This window comes from Gavia stellata, chromosome 19 (assembly GCF_030936135.1).
Source record: "Gavia stellata isolate bGavSte3 chromosome 19, bGavSte3.hap2, whole genome shotgun sequence".
Classification (NCBI taxonomy): Eukaryota; Metazoa; Chordata; class Aves; order Gaviiformes; family Gaviidae; genus Gavia; species Gavia stellata.
In genome coordinates this window covers 17515614-17538205 of record NC_082612.1, presented here as the reverse complement: position 1 = coordinate 17538205, position 22592 = coordinate 17515614, and the positions used below count along the sequence as shown (strand labels likewise).

Below are 22592 nucleotides of genomic sequence, written 5' to 3'. Positions count from 1 at the left end.
GTGCTTTTGCCAACATCAGTCTCTTATCAGGAGACTCATCTCTTTAGAACAGGAATTGATTCTTGTTCCTGGCATCAAAACATGACAAAAAACCTATGTAAACTGGATTTTTGTTAGAGCCAAACCATTTATTTTCTGTGAGATCAAAACCTGCGGCATGAGAGTATGGAAGGAAGAGTCCAGATAGGAAATGCTCAGGCTTTCATAAATGTTTACTTTAGAGTAAGTAAACTTGGGATTTAAGGAGCCAGTAAGATGAAGTGGCCACTGTATTTAAAAATCTCTGTTTTCAGTTTAATTCTGATTTCTTAGCAAATTATCTTTTTATCTTTTGAATTCTAGTTTCTCATGTGTTGGCTTAGTTTAGAGACAGATCTCTCTGTGTATGTGTCTGTGTGGGGGTGTATGTATATATGTATATGTACGTGTCTGTATGTGTATATTTAAACCTTGAAAAATGCTAAGCCCGAATCCAAAAACCATTCATGTTAATATCTTTTGGCTTTATATCCATCGTTATTTGGAATGTGATTAAATCTCATTTACTTCACTGGGCCCAAAGCATGTGTTTAAAGTTAAGCATGTGCTTAAGTGTTTTCCTGAATAAGGATGCTTTTCTGAATGAGAACTTAAAGTGAATGCACTCCATGTGAACAGTAACATTCTTTTTCCATGTAATTGTTCAGTGTCATACCGAAGTCTGAGCTTCTGTTAATATATTTTTCTTTGTAGTTAATGTAGAAAGAAATACTAGATCACATGGATTGAATTCCTTTTTTAACTGCATATTTTTTCTATAGTTATATTATATTACTGTTAGAGCAAACCTTTAATTCAGGGCTGCAAAGAATAAGGAAATATTCTTTAAAATGGACTAGCATCTCATCATTGGCCTATGAATTTATTAACTTACATGAATATTGGAGATTTGGTTCAGGGGGCTTATTGTCTACCTTTGGTTATTTTTGGAGAAGCCTCTTTCATTTGTCACCTGTGCAGTCATTTATAAAGCATTAAAGTTAATATATAGCAAAGTCAGTAAAGGAGTGTTGGTTTTGAATTTTTTTGTTTGTTTGTTTTTTGGGTTTTTTAATGTGTTCTTTAAAGGTAGTATATTTGTACCTTATTACTACTTAAGTAAATGGCTGTTTAGGATTAACGTGTTGTTTGTCTGCAATAACAATGGCTGTCACTTATTTTTAAAAATTAAGGCAAATAATTGTAGCATGAAAAATGAAATATTTTTGGCTGAAGCCCAGCAGACAGTTTTAACTTGCTAAAATTTTTGTGGCTGCAATCTAAAAAAATCGGCAATATATTGACTCCCTGTTATGGTAATGCACTTTGCAATGTTAAAAAAATCTAATATCAGTTGTCAAAACTTTATTTAAGAAGGTATTTAAGAATATACATTGTTTCTAGGAACCTCTCTGTAATAATTATTTTAAAATTGTATGTAGTTTTTTATTGTGAGCCCTTATTTTCCAGAAAATGCATTTGAGATTGTAAATTACTTGCACCAGTAGAATATTTCCCCTCATTCAAAAAAAAAGTCCGTGAGTCTGTGTCGTATTTATCTTCAAAAATCCTACTGTGTCCTTTACAAAATTCAGGTATCTTAAAATCTACAATGAAATTCTAATATTGTACTCTGTTGAAAAGCACACTGGTTGGAGCCAGTTTCTGCAAAAATAGTAGTCCAGTGAATCTCTGTGTTTATGTAAGGAATTCTAGTTTGTATCTCATTTAGAAAAGAAACAAACAAAACGATTGAGAAGTGATTGTATTTTAGATCTATACGTTAGATTGCAGTTTAGGTTTTCAAGTTGTCTTGAATTTGTCTTATTTTTATTTCAGAATTTGTCTTGTTAGTTTTCAGCATGATTACTTATGTAATCTAATTCATTCCCCCATAGTAATTTTCTGGAATGACGATAGAGTATTCCATGATACACAGCAATCTTAGCTACCTTGGCGGTACCAGGTGCCCAGTGCAGCAGAATGGTAGGATATTCTGAAGAGTGCAGGTTACCTTCCGGGAGTTAAAAAATGATAATGCTCCTTTTAAGAGTGTCCATATGCTTTCCAATCCAGTTCAAAAGCCTATTATAAATTTTGAGCACAATGAGAACTGCCGCAATACTTTCATTTTTACAGTTTTCTTTTAGGTTTGGCATTTCCCCAGTTTGCCTGATAGCTGGCATTCTGACATGTATGTGTGTTCAAGTGCTTTCAAATCCAATTAATGCACAGAGTGCAAAATGTAACTCCTGTACCTTTCAGCAATTGCGGGAGTTACTTATGGCATCAGATGAACAGAAAAAGAAGACAAGTTTAGGGAGATACTTTGGGGTTTTCTGACGTCTTTATAGAGCATCCACTATAATTCTCTCTGAAACTTTTGGGAACTACTGTAACAGATCTAGTAAAAATAGATACAACAAAAAATCATATTTTTGGTAATGTAAAAGGATTTAGTTAATATTTTAAGAACCTTAAAATAGACCACTCTGCTGATTATGTTGTTTAGTGGCCTACCAAACTAGCTGAGTAGCTCTGTCAGTATCCTGACAAAAGTTAGAGGTTGTTACATAAAAGGAGATGTTAACCATTTACTTAGCTAGAAAAACTGAGTTCTGTGTAACTGCTTTTGCAAATAATAGGCTTTCCCCCAATCTTCGCAGGCTGTTTTTACAGTGGGTGGAGTAGATGGGCTCCTTGAGAAGGAAAATTGGAAGAGTCTGCTCTTAATCTCCCTCTGGAGGAGCCTACATCTCTTTACTGGAGAGGAAACCTAGGAGATTTGCCTCCTTAGGTGGTCCTTAGCCCTTTGGAACCCCGGGCAAGAATGACAAACAGCTGCATGATGGATTGTGTTTTTGCCATGATGTGCAAGGCTTTGGCAGCCATTAATTCCATTACTACTTCTGCTGATTATTTTCCACTGCAATTGCTTGTTGCTGTTTTCTATTTATATTCTGCTTGTTTTACTGGAGCACAAGGTTATACCCAGAACATTCAGCATCTCTGCAAGTCTATTCTTTGTGGAGATACTGGGGACAGCATTTGATGTTAATCAGAAATGTGCAGATAGGGCTTGTTCTGAAGTCTACCGAGTCAGGAGAAGGATTTCAGTGGTGTTCTATGTATTTTGGATCAGGCTGATGATTCTGAAATTTCACCCTGAAAAATACTGCTCATATATTTCATTATCTGTAAACATCAAAATTTAAGGTAATTGAGAGTTTTAAAAATAGGGCATAGTGTTACAATATATATGAAATGTATTAACTCTAACTTTTTATAGTTGTTTGCTATTATATGAATGTAATTTATTGTGCCTGCAGCAACCCGAGGACATGCTGCAAAATTAGATGATTCATTTCAAGTGTTTTATCCTAGTGAGCAAAATTTTAATCAGCCAGTTTTCTAATCCCAGCTTTGTTATTGGCACACTGTAAACTTGGCAAGGTCACAGAAGGACTCCGTTGTAGACAGTGTTGCATCTCGACTAAATCATTACTGTGTATGTTTTAATTTATCTGCATTATAGAATTTTTAAAGAAATAGAACTGTAGAAAGGTGCTCCTCTGGTGAGCTGTGCTAAAGGTAATCTAATAACATAATTATGATGAATATAAGATTTATCTTGAGCTATGGTTGCTATTTACTATGCAAATTTTTTTACAACTTCACCTTAAAAAACCCCAACCCTCTAACCTAGTATAAAAGGAAGTAAAAAACCAAAAAAACCCATAACACATGGACTACTGTCTTGTCACTCTTACAATTTTGTCACTACGTTGTTCATTGAGCACTGTGGATTGTACCATGCAGTGAATGGGAACTGTATTATCAGTTTGCTGTACCTCAAAGCTTGCTGTTAGCTTTTATCAAGGAGACGCTCCTTTTGACAATGTGGATATTAATTCAGAAATATATAGTCCAGTATCCAAAAATTAGTTGAGTATGTCAAATGCATGTTAATGATAGTGTAGAAGATATTCTAATCACCTTAATTATCAGGCAGTAAATATAACAAGAATGGTCACATTGGAGTGAAATTTTCAAAAGTATCTAGTGTCCTAATTTTAAAGAGAATAAAGAAGCCTAATGGCCATTGAAAGCAAACAGAATTAGGCTGCAAAACTCATAATTGACTTCTGAAAATGTGACATAGACTCCTAAGGAATGTTAAAAAGTTATACCCACAGGTGACCGTGAAAAACACAAGCTCTTCAGAATGATAGACTCACACATCCCAACATTATATTGCGAGTGGGATCATGAAACATGTGGTATGCTGCATTTTTTGAAGTAGGGGTTCAATTTCTTTACAAGGCAAATATGAATTTTTCCTCGGCTATCAGAAAGCAGAATGCATTTCAGATTAACTGCCACATTAAAAAAAAACCAAAAATAAAAGAACCCAAACTAGTGATTATTATTAGCAAATTATAGAAGAAGAGAGTAGGAGCCATAAAACAAAAGAGGTATAAAAGGAATGTCATTTTACAAAGGCTCAGAAATGTTTAGTAGTGCATTAAATTAGGTAAATGTATAAGCATGTTTTTGCAGAATTTGAGCGAGAAAGGCACAAGTAAATCAATTCTAAGCAGGAAGGGGGATATAAAGATTACATATATTGTAATACATATATGTATTATATATATGTATATATGAATGTATGCATATATGTATTATAACCACAAAAATCAGACTAGAGTTAAAAAAATTAAGTCATATATCCTGCAGGTCTTTCCAAATAGCAGTTTGTATTAAAGCAATTTAATTGATCTGTAAGTTGAAACATCTTCAGCTTTGAATATTATCTCATGATACGTTGCTCTTCTATTCTCTAATTTTAAACAATACTGCTCTCAAGCCCCCTTTTTGCTTTTGTACCGCATCACATATACTGCCATTGCAGTCTGTCATGTTCAGTTTATCAACCTCTGTTTAAAACAAGGTGCCAAACTCAGAGTGCTGGCTGTCCTGTGCCAGCAGTACGACTTTACTCCTGTAGAAATGACGAAACCTGGCAAATAGGCAAGAGCCATTAAGAAAACTGTGGCATGTATCACAATTAAGATGCCAGCAATACCGACCCCTTATCATGTGAATATTTATTCAAGCAGTAATTTTTGAAGGAGAGATACTGATGACTAACTATAATTATGCTGGCCTAAGTGTTCCCATTTTCTCATTTTGGTGTTGTGGTACACACCCATTTAGAGATTATCATCTTGCTATTATTTTGTGAGATAGTTTGAACAATAAACTTGCGGGAAAAGGTAAAACTACAGTGAGAGTTATTGCAAAGTAACAACCTTTTATGATACATATTAGCTTCTTAAATCCTGTGCTGGACTTCAAGAGCTGCAAAACAAACCAAAAATCTCTTAGGGCATCTGAACCGCAAAAAATACTCAGAGATTGGGAAAACTAATGAGAATACAGCATGAGAATTAATGTTTTTCAATAGAAATGGTTTCATTCTAAGAGATAACACAGAAATTGTGAAAAATGAGGAAGATGATTTCAAAAACCTATGGAAGCCACAAATTCATACAGCATATTGGCAGTTGGGTGGAATAACTGGCCTGATCTTTTATCTTTCAGTGTTCATTCACAGTATTCTTGGTGCTTTAGTTTAGAGAAAACGAAATATCCGATTTTGGAGATGTTGAAACCTTTGAGCTAGTTCTTGTTCTGCCTTACCACCTATTTATAATGCTATAATCTGTAGGAGAGTCTGCTTACAAGTTTTAGTAGCAGAAATCTTTGTACAGACATATATGAGAACACAGAATGAAAGATTAAATCAGTTTACTGTAGCAAGCTCTCTAGCACATCCCAATATGTAAGCATATGAATATTCCCCTTGCTTTCCATACAGATAACTCGCAAAATTAATTAGCGTAAATATACTAGCCATTTCTTTCAAATTTGGGTGCCTAGAGATGTACTCTGGTGTGCCCTGATGGATCAGTTGGAGCCAGCCATTGTGATTTTTTTTTTTTTTTTTTTTAAAACATAAAATGACATTGATGCAAACAAATACCCTTGTATACAGCTGACCTGTTGGTTTTCCCCCTTCACTTACGTCTGGCAACATCACAGTGACTAGCTTTTTCTTGTCTTTGTTAGCAGCTCTGGAGTGAATACTTAGGTTCCCAACCCTGGGCATAGGCAGGGCCTTGGTGTTAGCTCTGGTGACCTATTTTGAGTGGTGGCATGCCAATATGTTTTCTTTATAGCAGCTCCAGAACCATCTGGCCGTACCTGCCTGGGCTTTCTGCAGCTTAAGAAGCTTGCTCTGTCCCATACTGAGCAAAAAACACTCATCCATCCACTGCAGCACCTTCACAGTTTGCACCTTTACCAAACCTGTTGGGACTCCGGCAAGTGTGGAACTAAGGTCAGCAAAATTGCCTGCTGTACCAGGCCATGTATATCTCCTTGGCAGTCTATTTACTCCTGTTTCCAAGTGGGTTGGGGTTTTTGGGTTGGTTTTTGGTGTGGGTTTTTTTTTTTTTCCTTCCTTCCTACTAACATGAGCATTCATCCCAGCAGCCTTGGGGGACAGCCCTTGCCAGTCATGGCTGCTGGTGGACTGGGCTTGGCCATGGGACAGGGTTGGGCAGCTCCCAACTGCACTGGTGCTCTTCCTGGCAGTCTAGATGCCTCAGTGAGTTATAACACTTCCTGCAGGCCTGTGAAGCCTCACAGGACAATGTTGGAGGACTCTGAGGGGGTCAAGGGAGCCAGACCTGATGTGGTCTAATCCCTTTTGCAAGTAAGGATGAAAGCGGGTGGGTCTTGTACTTGGTTTCCTCTGACAAGTGAGGCTGGTTGCACCAATACATCAGCCAAGTGGAAGATGGGTAGACAAAGACGTAACTGCAAACTTAGAAATACTGCAACAGGGCAGTAAAAGTACACTATGCTATTTTATATAAGGGAAGCTTTGTGTAGAGAAAACATGTCTATACTGAGTGATTCTTCCATTTTTAAATACTTCTTGTTAGGGTTGTGAAAACTCTCAGTAAAATCAATTATGCCTAATTATTTTCAGTATACTGGAAATGTAGGAGGTTGCAAAAGAGAGGAAAAGAGGCAGGCCTTTTTAGAGACCCCAGACTTCTGTTATGGTTGGCTAAGCTATGACTACCAAGTGGGATTTCTCTGAGAAAGTGTTCAACAGAGCAAGTAAGGATCCCTTGTGCAAGACAGGAGGACTAATTGGCTGACTTCAATATATAGCTGCATGCTTTTATTATATCCTTTTTTAATTCAGCAAGGGAGTGTTAGGTCTTTGTGGAAAAATACATCCTATCCCTGATGATCAGCCAGACCAGGTAAAATTGTTTCTGCTGCTTGTACTTGCAGATTAAAGTTGGGAGATAGGTTACACAGGCAAAAAGGACATCTTCAGATCTTCAGGAACTTATTTTCCACTTAAGGGCAAGAGCAGAAAAGACTAGCTCCCGGGCTTGTCTCAATGCACTTGATGCACCTGCCCTATCTCAGCTTGTATTTAGAGACATAATCTGGCCTCCAAATACACAGAAAATAGTGTTAGGGGTATTATCCATATGAATATTTTTGAATGCTTCCTTTTTAATGGCTAAGATAAACTATCAGAAATATAATGCCTGGCAGTATTTTATTGGGTTTTTTTCATGTTGCTGTCTTTCATTTCGACCATAAACATCTATTTGCCTGTCCTCTTAATTAAAAAGGTCACAAAATATAGCAGGTGTGTAAATTGGAATGAATTCAGGGACCATTTTTTTTCTAGTCTATATTTACCTGGTCTTTTACCTTTCTACAAAATCTCTGCAATTTTAAAGAATTCTTCAGAAGTTGATATATCAAGTTCTGGGAACTGAAACAAATCACTGATCCATTTTAATAAATACTATATTGTCACGCATTTGCTATCTAATTTATCCAGTGATTCATCAGTTTAAGTTTCAATATACATAATACTGATAAGATTTAGTAGATCATATATCTGATTCAAAAGATGTATTAGATTTGGTAGGTCCTGACTTCAATTCAACATAAGATGACTTCATCTGTCTTATGAGGATATATGTGATTTCCAAAAGCAATGTATCTGTTTTTGAAAAATCCTCGACTGAAAAGGGAAAAAATTAATTTATTGCAAGGAATGAAACATTCATTTTAGGAATCTGAATATAGAAATTATGCACATTTATATTAGAATTTCGTAGCAAAGACATGTACAAGTCTTCACATTTCATGTACTGAAAGTAATATTTTGATCATAACTTCACTGCATGTATTGCTGAGTCCTGAACTGAAAAGCACTTTGCTCTGTAGAATAGAAAAATCAATTTAGCATAAGGTGATCTCATTAAACTCTATTTATCCAAGATTACAACAATTTAAAAGAAGATTGAGAGTGAAAGTAATTGTTCTTTTATTAATCCAAGCAGCTTTTAAAAAGAAATCTGCTAATTAGGAAGCTCTGCTTGGCCTCTAACTTGAATCTCCCAGGACTTATTCCAGGAGGTTCTGATTTCAGTGATGTGTTCTGATGATATCATAAACAACTTTGGCCATGCCTTGCTGAAGTCACGGAAACAAGATGGAGTAGGAGGTTAACACGATCTGTTAGTATATTTCAGTATTAATTTGCCATAGAAAGGTTAATATTTTTAAACATTCTGCAAACATATGCTCTCTTGCCAGCTGGTGATTTAAAAACTGAAGCTTTAGGCAACTTTTTAGGGATGTAGGTTTCTTGTTTTACTTTGAAAAATGAGTACAGTGCTTTGAAGGTACAGTGCAATCCCCATAACGTTGTAAAGGCTATTTTGGAAGTGAGCTCTGTGCACCACGGTTCCATTGCTGACCCTTATGGATGCTAAGTCCCTGCCTCCTATTCTTTTGCATGTAAGGGTGTAATATTTCCTGCCAAATGCAAGAAGAAAAGAGAGAAAGGACACCTACTGCCAGGAGGTCCAGACTTTCACATTATACCTCTAACATCAATGTCCCTGAAAATGTCTTTGGATTTGAATCACAGTTTTCTCCCTTTCTTTTTTTTTTTTTTTCCTTAATTCCCCCACCCCCAATTTCAAATCCATGATTTTAGTTTGAATCTTTCTTTAGTTACTATATTGGTAAGAGTGATAGGTTACAATATGCTGGACACTTAACAATTAAAATGTTCATAAAATTCAGCTGAAGAAATGATGATTACGTTTTCAACTTGCAACTACAAATGTTAGCTCACTGTGTCCGCAAACATTTAGTTGCAGCTGACAATTTTTGTCTCAAATTCAGTGAATCAAATAATACAGCTGCTGAAGCGGGGTCATGCAGTCTTTATAGGCTTTTATTCATTAAGCTTTTTTATGTGTTTAAAAAACCCTCCAACTTCCTTGTAGAATCTCACACAAAATTCAGCCATTTAAGTAACGAATGTCAAAGAAGGCAGAAGTCCTTATGCGGTAATTAAACTACTAAACATTTCCTTACATTATGGGGAAGAATGGTGGACAGAGGGTCCAAGAATAACAGGAAGTTGCTGGTTTATGAGTGTAAGCCAAAAACATGCAACCATCTCTGTAACTGAGCAAGCCCATGGTTTCTGTGTCCCAGATCCCACTCCACCTTGGATTGTGACCTGCCCCTGCACTCTGCCTCTTTGCAGGCCCAGCTCTGTTCAGCTGTATCCCAATCTGGAGGTACACAACCTTTTAGGATGCAGAACTTGCATATTTAGTGAAGTCAGGTGCTCTAGTTACTTTGATCTGCATTTTGCTTTTGATGTTGGCAGAGAAAATTTATGTATTGCACCATCTGAGTATCCACCTAGTTGGTGGTTTAATAAGTGAGATGTAGAATAAATGGAGAGACGACTTAAAAGGACTGATAAAATGGAGTATTAGTTTAGAGGTATCTTTTTGTTTATTTAGAGATCTCAGACTGAAAAATGTGCTGCTGTCTTGCAAATAGATGTGTAATTTTTTACGTAAGATGCCAATGCTAGAAAAGTTCCGTTTTGATATATAAGGCCATGTCACTGTACAGCCTATATAAGGCTGTACAGAAGATCAGTGACTATGACTAATACAGCTGTTGTGCTTTTTGATGTTTTTGCTGCCAAAGTAGTACTTCAGTGATATTTTAGATCAAGGATGAAATTCCAATGGTGACAGTCAACTGGACAGTTGGTCTAGTTGTCAGGTATAGCATAGAACCTGCAAAGAGGCTCTGAGGAAAGAAATCTTGTTATATTATAATTAATTTTAGTTTTTCAAGTTTTAATGGCATTTGGCTTTGAGAGGTTCAGTGGAAAGATCTTCATAAGTGAAATTGTTTCTGAATAATTCTAAATGAAAAGTTCGCAATGGTTAAAACTGGAACAGATGAGCAGGAAAATAAATATTTTTAATCCTTTCTCTCTCTCCTTTCCAGAAGTAGACCGAGGTCTTTGTGCTGCTTCGGTATTCCACTTTCACAGAAATGATCTCTAAAGAGGTAACCTTTCTAATGTTTTAATCATCTTTTGTTGCAGTTACTGTTTTTATTTTTTAAATTTTTTTGATACAAATTGTGGAGAAAAATGAAGAGTTGAGCTAAACTTGCAGAAGAGAGATGTTTATGGGCTTTACTTAATTTGGTACTTGAGAGTACGCCTCAGAACAATGATGTCTTTAAATGGTGTTGGGCTAGAGGAAGAGCTGATCAAACAGTGCAAGTTTCTTCAGAATGAGTCAATAGCTATTGTGGCTTCATAGAGACATTTTGCTTTCCAGAGAATTGATAATAAAAGAAAATGTGATGTTCCATGTTGTGTGGTAGGACAGATTCTGCAGCGAGTGGTAGAACGGTTACTGAAGGCACCTGGTTGACCAAAAAGAGCTAGACTGGCAGAGTCTCCTTTACACATTGTGTGACAATTAGATTTTAAGATACTTACATGTCCCTGGCTGCCCTAAATGAGCCATTTGTAGTTAATGATTTCTACTTCCTTTAACAAAATGCTTAGTAAGTCTCCTGCTTGGAGATTTGAAGTAGCTAGATAACTGTCATTGTGGGGCATTTCTCTATTAATAAGATATGCTATTCTAACTTCTGATACCGTTCACAGAGAGTTGAAAGTAATATTTAAATATTTGTTGAACTGATCTGTAAATCTCAAGTTCACTCTTCTTAAAACTTTGATTTGTTATTTAGATAAACAGAGGCATTGACTTAAAAAAATGGAGCAAAACTGCAGTATCTCAATATTGGGGTTCTGAAAGGAAGACTATTCTGCACCTCTGAATATTGAAAGTCCCAGTGTCATAAGGTTCTGAGTGTGCATGTTATTTCTGAAAAACTTAAATTTAGTTCTTTTTATGATACGTCATAAGCTATTATATTTGATATTGTATTTCTCCCATGCTGGACTTTTCCTAGTTGTGTGTCTTGTGTCTAACACCATTCTATCTCAGATGAATCTGTGGTGTGGTACCTATTCTGTTGTGATGTTTCCTGCAGTATTGCTTGTTATCTTATATTTTCTTTTCCATAGATACATGTATTTTTAGACTTAGAGCCCCCCCCTCAAAATATGATGTTTACAGCCTTGTACTTGTTTTGAACAATTGTTTACGCTAGGGAGAGTTGGGGACCGATGACTGTAGATAACAGTGCCTCAGCACTTTGAAGCTAAACAGAAAAGTAAAGTAGATTAATTCCACTGTTGGGCTAACAGAAGGGACACAGAGATTCCTAAATCCCCAGATATAGCCAAAGAAAAAGTGACATAGGATTTCAAAGGCCTACAGCTCCCATAAACATAAATAATCAGAGAGCAGAAAAAGGGTAGCATCCTATGGCATGTTCCTTCAACTGGCAATTCAATGCTCGAATCTGTGTTACTACCTATGTTATCAATGCTATACACAGAAGGAGAGAGTTTCAGTTATTCCTTTGGAAGCTATAGCTCTTTCTAGATGTAAATGTATTTCTTTACTTATTGCTAGTCATATCCCATAAATGAGGAAAGGCAGACAGGTTTTTGGCAATGAAAGAGAAACTTCTCTTATCTGTTAAGTTTTATTTTTGGAAAGGAGCCACTTGATCCAGCTGACCTGCACAGTATTTAATATTCACCAGCAATTTTTTCTTGACATGCAGTATTTTCATGCTGCTTTTCTTTCTCCATCAGGTTCAGATATTTACAGCTGACCGTATAGTTTCCTCTTTTTTCTTAGCCTTTAACATTTGCAGTTATGAGTCAACCTGATACTTTTATTTCCTGAGTGACTGCTAGAGCTAATACCATTTTGGGATTGATCTGCAACTTCACAGAAGGTAGCATTACCATGATGTCATTGTTGCATTTTTCTGCAATAGCCACAGAGTATTCTTGTCTCTGCTCCCCCGTTAAAAAAAACCAAAACAAAAAACAAAACAAACAAACAAAAAAAAACCCCACAAAAACCACCAAACCAAAACAAACAAAAAAACCAAAACAAAACAACCCAACCAACCAAAAAAACCCCAAACAAACCAAAAAGCTGAGCACCAGTTTCTTGGAAGAACAACTAAGCAAAACTTCTTTATTAAAAATATTAGTTGTTTAAATATACCCGGTTAGCAAAGCCTTTCGTAAATGGTAATGAGTTGATTTTATATATACTAGGAAAAGCGTGAAAAAGCCAGCGCAGACCCAAGAGAAGTCAGGAGGGTGTGGGTGATGTTCAGGACTATTGTTAACATTGTAACAGCTATAGAATGCTTTGCAACAGCTCCAGGGGTTGTGGTGGTGTCCATAGCACCATTCTATACATGGTGAAAACAAGATAGAGTACTTTAGTCATAAAGCTTAAGTATCGAGCTTGTCTGACGTACGAATAGCCAGGGACTCCCCCTGCCCCAGTCCTCTTTTCAGGGGGTTGGCCATATTCCAGGCCTTTTGCCATTGAGCTCCACCTAGGCCAATCACCCAAGGAACTTCAAAGGAAGAGGGGTTCAGTTTGCAAGATGGTCAGCCCACCTACTACCACTGACTCATGCTGGTCTTCTTACAGGAGCTGCTTTTGTCCTATTAGTGCCTTTCGTCTTTGACTTGTGAGAGAAACACCTTCACATTTGGGTGTATTTCTTTGCACCTCTGACTGTTTCTGTACTACCAAATAAAGTGAAGGCCAGGATCTGTTCTCCGGTCCTTGAGGTCAAATGGAACAGACTGGCCACATCCATGTGCCTGGGTGCTTGGCTGTAGCCTCCCCTGAGCCCCTGTTTATCCATAATGTCAAATAAAACAACAGTCCAGTTCAAACACGGGAGTCTGGCTGTGGTTTGTACTACTCCAAACAGCTTTCTGTAAGAGAAATCAGCATCCCTTGGCCTCAAAGCTGGGGCGTGGTCCTGGACCACCATTTACAGAATCGTAGAATGGTTTGGCTTGGAAGAGACCTTAAAGATCATCTGGTTCCAACCCCCCTGCCATGAGCAGGGACACCTTCCACTAGACCAGGTTGCTCAAAGCCCTGTCCAACCTGGCATTGAAATTTACTTATTTATATGTAGGCATAAAGGCTTTTACAGACATTCCCCTGGCTTCAAAGTGAGTGTTGAGGACCCACCTGAAAGAAGTGCCAGAGCTGGGAACCTCAGAAAGGCTGCCTGGTAGTCCTGTGTTAAGACAGATCTTTTCAGTCTTATACCATCTATCTGTAACACAATCTAATCTTAACAGGGAGTGGTAATGGCAAGTGAGATTTTTGCCTGCCAAGAGTTTCAGGTCATATGGTTTCCAAGCAGTCTTTTTAAAACTTATTTTATTTAATTTTATTTTTAAATAAAGCCATAGCGAAATACAGCTGAAAAGACCCTCAGGTGGACTTTTGGTGCAGTATTATTTGGCCTCCAAGCAGCTGATCTGTAGTAGTTCATAAAGCTTCTTAAGGCGATCTACAGAATGACTCCCAAACCTGAAAACCCTGCACATATACTCATGAGCTGCTGCAATGCATGCTCAAGTATCATCATTAAAAAAGGTCAGAATGTTCTATTAAACAATGTTTTACAAAGCAGTTAGTTTATTTACCTAAAAGCTAAATACTTCATTTTTTAAAATAATTTTTCTGGAATGTACCAGGTAAATCAGATATAAGATGACCCTCTTTTTCTCAAATCCATCATCCACTCATTAATTACAAAGATAGTCAGATATATCTAAGTGTCCACCCAAAAGCAGGATCAGCTGTAGCTATACCATCCTGTACATGCTTGCCAAACCTCTAACAATGGTACTCAGCAGATTCCCACAACAATCCATTCTGGTGTTTCCTATCTATTACATTGTGCTGCAAATTCAGTGGTTTATTTCTTGTCTTGTTGGTTGTGGGTAGAATATACCCTTTACAGATAACTGCATACAAAAGCTTTTTGTTTTTCCCATTCAATCGTTTTATTAATTGCCCTTGTGAAGTTAAGGCATCTTTGTATGTGTGTTATGTGTATGAATAAAAGTGATTTTCTGTGAACAGGAATGGAGGGAGAAAGGGAAATTAAATGAGTCCCCCCAAAAGAATGCTCTTGCTTTCATCCTACATGTTGTGTGCTTTCCCTCTAGCTAACTTCCAAACGTATTGTGAGAAGCAACATCTTCTTTAATGACAGCAGTCCAACGTTATTCCTTGCTATTTAATAACTGGTAGGAATGCAGTAGGGAGAACAGTTACAGTGAGTCTAATCTGGGTTAAAATAGTAGTTTGGAGGTAAAAACAGTGTGGTGAATTTATAAAGAATTGCAGATTCATTTCTTGGAGCTATCCCAGAAAAATAAGGCCCTGCTTACCACATCTGCTCATAGTAAAATCCTCCTTTGACTAAACACTGCTACTTCAACATTGTCATTTTCAAGAACCAGATCAGGAACTCCAGGGTCATTTTGATGAAGAAGTCGTCTTTTCAATGATTAGAATTAAGAGGTTTCTTACAGAGTCTCCTGCTGTTCGACTAGTCATTGTTTCAATAACAAGAAGTTACCCTGCAGTGATGGCATCAAACTTTTCTGCTTCCTATGGCGCATTTAGAGGTCAGCTGCAATGAGAATACAGAAGTCTGTTTGACAGAATAAAATGAAAACTGCAACCTTATTAAATCATCACGGAAGAGGTAAAAATTGATGTCTTAAGAAAATAGGATTACTTTTTTGTTCAGATAGGAGGATAAGGGAACAGGTTATATTTCAGGACATCTTGGGGAAAAAAGAGAAGTAAAGGCTCTGCAGAATTTATGGTCACATAAAGTAGTGTTGGTTTTGGCTGGAATTGCCACAGTGTGAAGGTTGAAGGTGAACTTCCTTTCTGCGTTCTCCTTCACGTTTTGAAAAATTATTTTCACCTGTGCTGTAATTCTAAGATGATTTTTGAGAAAAATAACACATGAAGCTTTAAATTCAGGGACAGGGATGTTGATCAAAGCCTTATTTTCAAACATGGTAGTCCACATTTGGGAAGAAAATGGTTGTCTCATACAGCTAAATAACTTGATAATTTTTCTCTCAGCTCCTTTGCTTTCCTCCAATTTGCCTCCTACTGGCTATTTATCATGGGACACACTGTCATGAAAATATTACATTTTAGTTTTTACATAATTATAGATTTCTTCTCTGTATATTTTTTCTTTCCCTGCAGAAATTATCTGTTGTTATTATTATTTATTGCAATAAACAATAACATGTATTTGACAAAATAAAATCAGCATAATTTCAAATGCATTACTGCAGCTTAATTAATATTTCATACTGTTCTCTATGACAGAGAATCTTTTAAAGATACAAAAAAAAATTATTTAGAAACATACAGAATACTTCAGGCTTATAATAATATTTAAACAAAACATTTAACAATGAAGCTGATGCTGAAAGCCTAACAAATCAGAAGTATTTCTAGGTGATTAGTCCAATGTATGTACAGTACCTTGAAAATGAAATGCTATATCCTTGCTTAATTATGAGTGTTCTTGGATTTACTAGATGCAGTCTGAAGAAATATGAAAACATATGGATGTTCATTTTAATTTCTGATGCTCCTCTTACCCTTTTAACTCTTCCTTCCCCCATTCCTCTTATATATTTTCAAGAAAGCCAGAAAATGCTGGGTCACCTACCCCTCTCCAGCGGACGAGAATTCATTTAGTATATGGTCTGTCTGTGTACACTGCCATTTCTCTCTGGTGCAAGTTATCTTTTCTGTTGCAGTGGGATTTAGGAATCCTTCTATTCTTCGTCATTTCAATGAATTCAAAGCTGGAAAAATAATCTAGACTGGCTTCCTGCATAATACGGCTGAGGAATTCTTGCATGATGAAATAACTTTTGAAATATATCTTTCAGATTATCATCCAATCTTGACTTAAAGATTTCAGATTATGGAAGATCTAATACCTCTCGGTGAGTTTTATCTTGCAACAGGTACCTGTTGCTCAGTATAAACAAGTGCACTTCATTTTCATTGTACATGTTGGGTTTTGCTACACCTCTTTGTGTCTGATTATAAAGCCAGTTACTATTTGAAATCTTTCCATGTAGGCACACAAGGACTGTGATTTGTTGCACAAACCTGCTGTTATTACAGAAGATATTTTTTTCCCTCATTGTAAATAGGGAAATGAGAAGTTGATATTTGACACACAAGGTTTACTGAATCTTTGTTTGGGAGTAACACAGTAAATGTTCTTGGTTTGCAAGCAAGCAATTCAATTTTTATTGATTCCTTTAGAGATATTGTCTGTATTCAATGAGGTGATTCTAAAGGAATTGTCCTTTCAACTTTCTCTGGATTTTTCTTTATTTCCAATGCTGTGGGTGTTTAAAAAAAAAAAAAACAACCAAAAAACAAAACAACAAACCAACCCCAAAACACACCTCCCCAACCTCTGAACCCCATTTAATGTCTCCGTACACTGTTTCATCCTCTTTTCAGATCTGATACTATCTTAATCCTTCTTTGACTGGCTAATCCAGATTCCTTTGTCCCTTCTTTTTGAAGGAGTGGTGAAAGAAATTACATTCCTCACAGTGTTTTCAGCTGGTGACTAAGCTTGTTTCTTTTCTGTCTGGTCTGAACATGAGTGATGATAAGGCAACACCTCTTCCTTAACTCTGGTATTGTCCGTTTTCCTGATTTCTTGGAAATTAACATTGTCAATCTCTCATTTTAAGAGCAGTGACACCCTTTATATTGAGCAGTTATTAACAGAAAGCAAGGGAAAACACTTTCTGCAGGTACATAACTAGAAGCTGTTAGAGTTTGATTGCCATCTATCTGTATGAATTCTGTGTACATAACATATGCATGTTCCTCTAAACAGCTGAGACTTCAAGCTTATTGCCTTCCACACTTTCTGCTGGTTTACTCTAGCTTCTCTCAAGGTGAGCAAATAATTTTCTAGCATTTTCTTGATTAAACTAAGTATACCGACCTTTGGCCTTAAGGCAGATTTTTCAGGTGTCAAAATATGCTTTAATTGACTTCTGAATATTTTCCATTTTTAATACGTTTTTAAAAATGCAAATGCCAGACTAAACATAGTGTTCCAGCATCTGTGACATCAGTTTTTGAATATGGAAATAATGAAAACCATTTACTTCTTTTCAATACTCCTTTACTTCTTCAAGGATCATATTAGTTCATTTAGGAACAGCTTTGCACTGGGAGTTCACAGACAGTTTCTTACCCACCTACAGTTTCAGAATCACTTTTTTCAGTGTCCCATCCTGTAAATATGACCTGCATTCCCTGTGCCTCGATTTATGACTGTGCGTTTGTCCTTATTGAAATTTATCTTGTTCAAATGAAGCCACCTAACCAATCGAGACAGATTATTCTATAGAACATTTGCCTTCTTACTTGCCACTCCACCAATTTTTGCATGCTCTTCAAATTTTACCAGCAATCGCTTTGTATTTTCTTCCAGATCATTGACAACGATTCTTAGGACTTAAGACTTAGATACTGGCTAGCCCATATTAGAAATACTGTGATTAGACAGGCATTCCTTCTTTATAGCTGAAGAGGAATGCAGAATATATTTATAGCAGCTATAGCTAATAACTAATTAATCATTTAAAAATAAACTTTAATAATTTGAATACCACTCAAGTTATTGTATTTAATACTATCCACCCCTCACTCCAAGAAAGCAGAAATAATGTGGTAGCTCAGGATGTGGAAATAAGCCAAATGCTTTACAGTCATGTAAGTACAGTATATTAACCAATTTTCTTCTCTCAAGAAAAACTCTAAAGCTTGTAGCCAGAGTGCTCAAGGTACAATCCTCCATTTCCATAAAATCAATTAAACTTTTGGGGAAGATAAGAAAGCCACATTTCACAATCCTTTTTTCTAATAGTAGGATATAAGCTCCAAAATATTATTTGAATTTTAAAACATCAGTTCATTCTAAGCTTGCAGAAGATTACTGCATTATGATGTCCCTGCTGGACCATGAAGAACGAAATCTGAAGCTAGCAAATGGTGTCAGGTGTTTCGGTTATGGGGATGGCAGCACCTCTGTCTCCTTCTTGGTCTGTTCCTATTGAAGGAGCTCCAAAACAGAGTAAGCTGATCTAAGTCAGAGCTGCTGTAGTCCTTTTTCCCTCCCACTGCACAGAGCTGCATGTTTTATATCAATATCAGTGTTCAACTGGGTCTGTGGTAAGCAGGCTTGGGGAGTTAAACCAGCTCGAAACTATGAGGATGGTGGTGGTGGTGATGCAGGAACCTGGCCAGCTCAGCTGTGCAGTAGGAGTGCGAGAACATGGTCTGAGCTGAGGAAGGTCAGCATCGGTGTAAATTGGATTTAGCAGCCGATGCAATTATTTTTAGGTCTGTTGTACCTCTCCATTTTTGTAAACTGGAATCACATGATTTTCCAATTCTTAGACTGGCAGGACCTTAAAAAATGTTTGGGTTTGTCTAGCTCTGTTTTCTGCTGGAGTCAATGGGACTTACCTTCCTGCTAATGATGGATGGGGAGAGGAAGGAGTTATTTACTCAGCTGCAATATTTCCTTATGGAGCTAGTGCTCACAAAATAGTTCAAATGTATAAGCAGCTGTTAAGGAGACTAGGTAAATCATTCTTTATCATACTGCACATTAATTCTTGTCATGCAGGCACCATCTTGGTGATAATTAGTTTTTTATTTGTAATGAACGAAACTGCTACGTGAGTAAACGTAGAAATGACGCAGAGAAGTGTGATGTAGCGGGCATTTACAAGGTGAAGTGACACCTTGAAGTACAGGTAAATGATTTGAAATTAAATATGTGATGTTGTTTTCCATAGAAACATATACTATGAAAAAAGCAGTTCAATCTGATTAAGCAGTTTATAGATGCTGTGGGCCCCATAATTATCTATCCGTACACAATACCTCAAGTTGTAACATGCAGGCAAGTCTCCCTTCAGTAATTTCCTCTGCTCCATCTCTTTAGAAATCTAAATTCATTGGCTCTGCAAACAGAAGTATTAACTTCATTTCTGGAACTGTACCTCTAGTCAGCTTTCTGTCTCAACGCTTTCCTGAAACTCCTCTCAGCTAGCCAAATCTTGGAATTGCTTGGAATGTCTTCCACTCTTTTTTCTCCTTTATTTTCTTTATGCCACTGACACTTTCAATTCAATCTTTCCTTTGAAAACAGTATCTTTTGCAGGGTTTGGTGAAACATTCTTCTAATTTTCTGCCCACCTTTCTGTTTAATTCCACAGCATCTCTTTCAGTTTGTTGTTTTTCACACTGTGAGAATGCCAGGGGCTTTCTATCTGTCTCTAAAGGGCTTTCCCTCTGCACTGCATCCACTACCGTTTTTATATTGGTGGTTTATTTCTAACCCATCTTCTGCAACTACCGATCTTGGTTCTCATCACCCATTTTGGTAATCCTCCTGCCTCCCAGCTTTACTATCCACAGACTGTGTATCTCTCCAGATCATCTATATTGCCCATCATACCCTTTCAGTCCTTTTACTGTCTCTTTCTTTCTTGCTAAATTACATTGGTTTTATTCATTATCTTCGAGTTTCTTCGACGGCTTTACTTTTGTCCTATGTACTTTTACTTCTACTAGATCATCAGTACTCTCTAAGCCTCTCTAATGAAAACAAATTTGATGAGTGCTATATTTGTGCCTCTAACGTGCCTGACAAGATCATATCCTTCTTGAGACAAGCTACGTAGGAAACTGCTCCCTTTTGCACATCCCTTCTAAAGCTGGTGTCAAATTAAATGTCTCATGAAAATAATTAATTCCTAATGTTCAGGGAAAAGGCAGTTGAGGATAGCTGCGTTTTCTTCCTTCTCCCTCTCATTTAACGTTGCTTGTCTTTGTAAGTGCTTTGAATTTGGGATTGCACCTGTACACAAGTTTGGAAAGTGACTAGCATGGGATGCAGATAATAATTTTTAGAAAAGATTCTCTTGACTTATGAGGAACAAAACCCATCATCATCATAAAATATTTAAAATATTACTACTTGCTGTGTTTAGCACATTCAGCCAAATAACTGTTAGCTGCCTTCTCCAAACAGTGCCTTGTTATGGTGATTTTTATTAAAATACTAGAAAACTCCCATGATTCTCCCAATTTTGAATCCAAATAGACATCATTAAGCCAACAAACTCTTAGAGGTGCTGGGTGATATTTACACTTTAAGTTACCAAGCAGAAGACATGTTGTTTCTGACCACTGAAAATTTTTTCATCTGGGCACTGAAGAAAGGATAAAGGAAGGAATGTGGCCCCTTCAAAAGGATGAAGTCAACAGGAGAATGAAAAGTCTCTCTTATTGCATCTTGAACAGAGGGTTGGTGGAGGTGGAAGCCACAAGCTTCAAGGAGCCTACAACAAATTCGGATTAAGGACAAACCTCTTGAGGAAGGTCTCAGATGATACAAATTGTCATAGAACTGGTTAAAAATTACCTCCCTTGCTTACTCTACCTTCCATCACCCAGGCTCAGAATTTAGATTGAAGAAGGACTTTCTAAAATACTGTGTAATTACTACAGTAATTCCCCTCTGCTGATCTACCTATAGATATGTGTGTAAAATGATTGTCAGTTGAACTTTTCTTCGTTAAAGCTCTAGTAATTTTACCTACATGAGCATTACAAAATGCACCAATATAGTGATCCTTGTTAGAACAGGGACCTGCACTGTATGTTCTCTAGATAAGACATGGATCTCTGTAAGCTACTAACCATGCTGTTGATGTAACAGAATACTAAATAGCAGTAACATATTTAAATTATAATTACAAGTATTTGACTATGTTCATCCATGGCATAATGGGGCAGCTGTATTATTAGACTGTCCTTAGGAAATTGAATTACTCTAATAAATGGGAATTACTGTTATTTAAATGGAAGACTATTTGCATAAAATAGGTCAATGCTAAGTGACCAGCTGCTAAAGAGGTATAAAATCTAATCTCAAAGTTCTGGATCAAGGATGGATGGGTTCTTGCCAAAGATTTTCATATTTGGGCACTCAGCCTATATATAAAAATTTTGCAGTCAGAAGAAGCTTCAAGATTTGAAAACTGCAGCTCAATTTATTCGTTTTCCTTTTTCATATTTTTTACTTAAGAAAAAGCTAGTGATTGTCATTCAACAAAATCAACAATTTCTCTTAAATGGAGATAAAGAATAAAAAGTCAGATGATGCAGCTTCATTTCATAGGGGAAATGAAGGGAAATGCCACTATTGGACTTGTGGTATTTCTGAGGTAACTAAATGTTTATTTCACTGTTGTTTTATTTGGTATCAGGAGCTTGGAGATAATTCAGTGCAAAAGGAATAATTAAAAACTAACATCATCTTAATAACATATATTCACTTTGTCAACAGAAACGCAACAGATCCATATCTTCCCAGCAACTTTCCGTACCTTATTGCAGCTGGGGCTCAACGCAGACTCCTGAGAGTGCTCCTTCGATTTTGGAAAATAATGGCAACTCTTACAAGACTGAAGCTTTTGGAAAGGCAAGCTGTAAAAGAATTCTTCAGCAAGATTCTTGGTTAGAAAAAAGGTTGTATGCATTACCTGAATGACCACTTTCTGTAACGTTCAACCCTCCATTCCCTGAGAAGGCTGTCAAAAGTTGTAAGGCTTACATCTACCTATCTCCACATTATGCTACAGAGCAATAAGGTGAGAAGTTTTTCCTTTCATGTGTAATTTTTTAAACAGGAGGAAATTCTGCACTTTACCATGTGCCCACTGCTGCCTTTTTTTTGTCATGAGGCTGTGTTCTCATGTGACTTGACATTGGTACTTTTCCGTGTCCACTAACAGATTTATACAGCTGATGAGCTACGTTACAATCTTCTTGGTCTGTAAGCATAGTGTAGCTTGGTTTATGAATAACAAACACTAGCAAAACTACACGGTGAAAAAAATCTTGAACAGAGCACAATCTTGCAAAGGGTTTTTTTTGTTGTTTTCTGTTTCTCACAAGTAACTTTTTCTGCTGAAAGCAAATAATTTGGATATAAAATACTTATTTCCTAAAAGCTCCGGTTTCCACCAAAATGGTATATTT

General features: G+C 36.8%; 1 protein-coding gene across 1 annotated transcript in view; it reads left to right on the top strand.

Moving 5' to 3' along the window:
* The window catches only part of IQCM (IQ motif containing M), a 190660-nt gene that overhangs the window by 64039 nt on the left and 104029 nt on the right, over positions 1–22592 (top strand). The window contains 1 exon segment of the mRNA XM_059826739.1: positions 21898–22201. Within this exon segment, the coding sequence (XP_059682722.1) occupies positions 21898–22201 (304 nt within the window).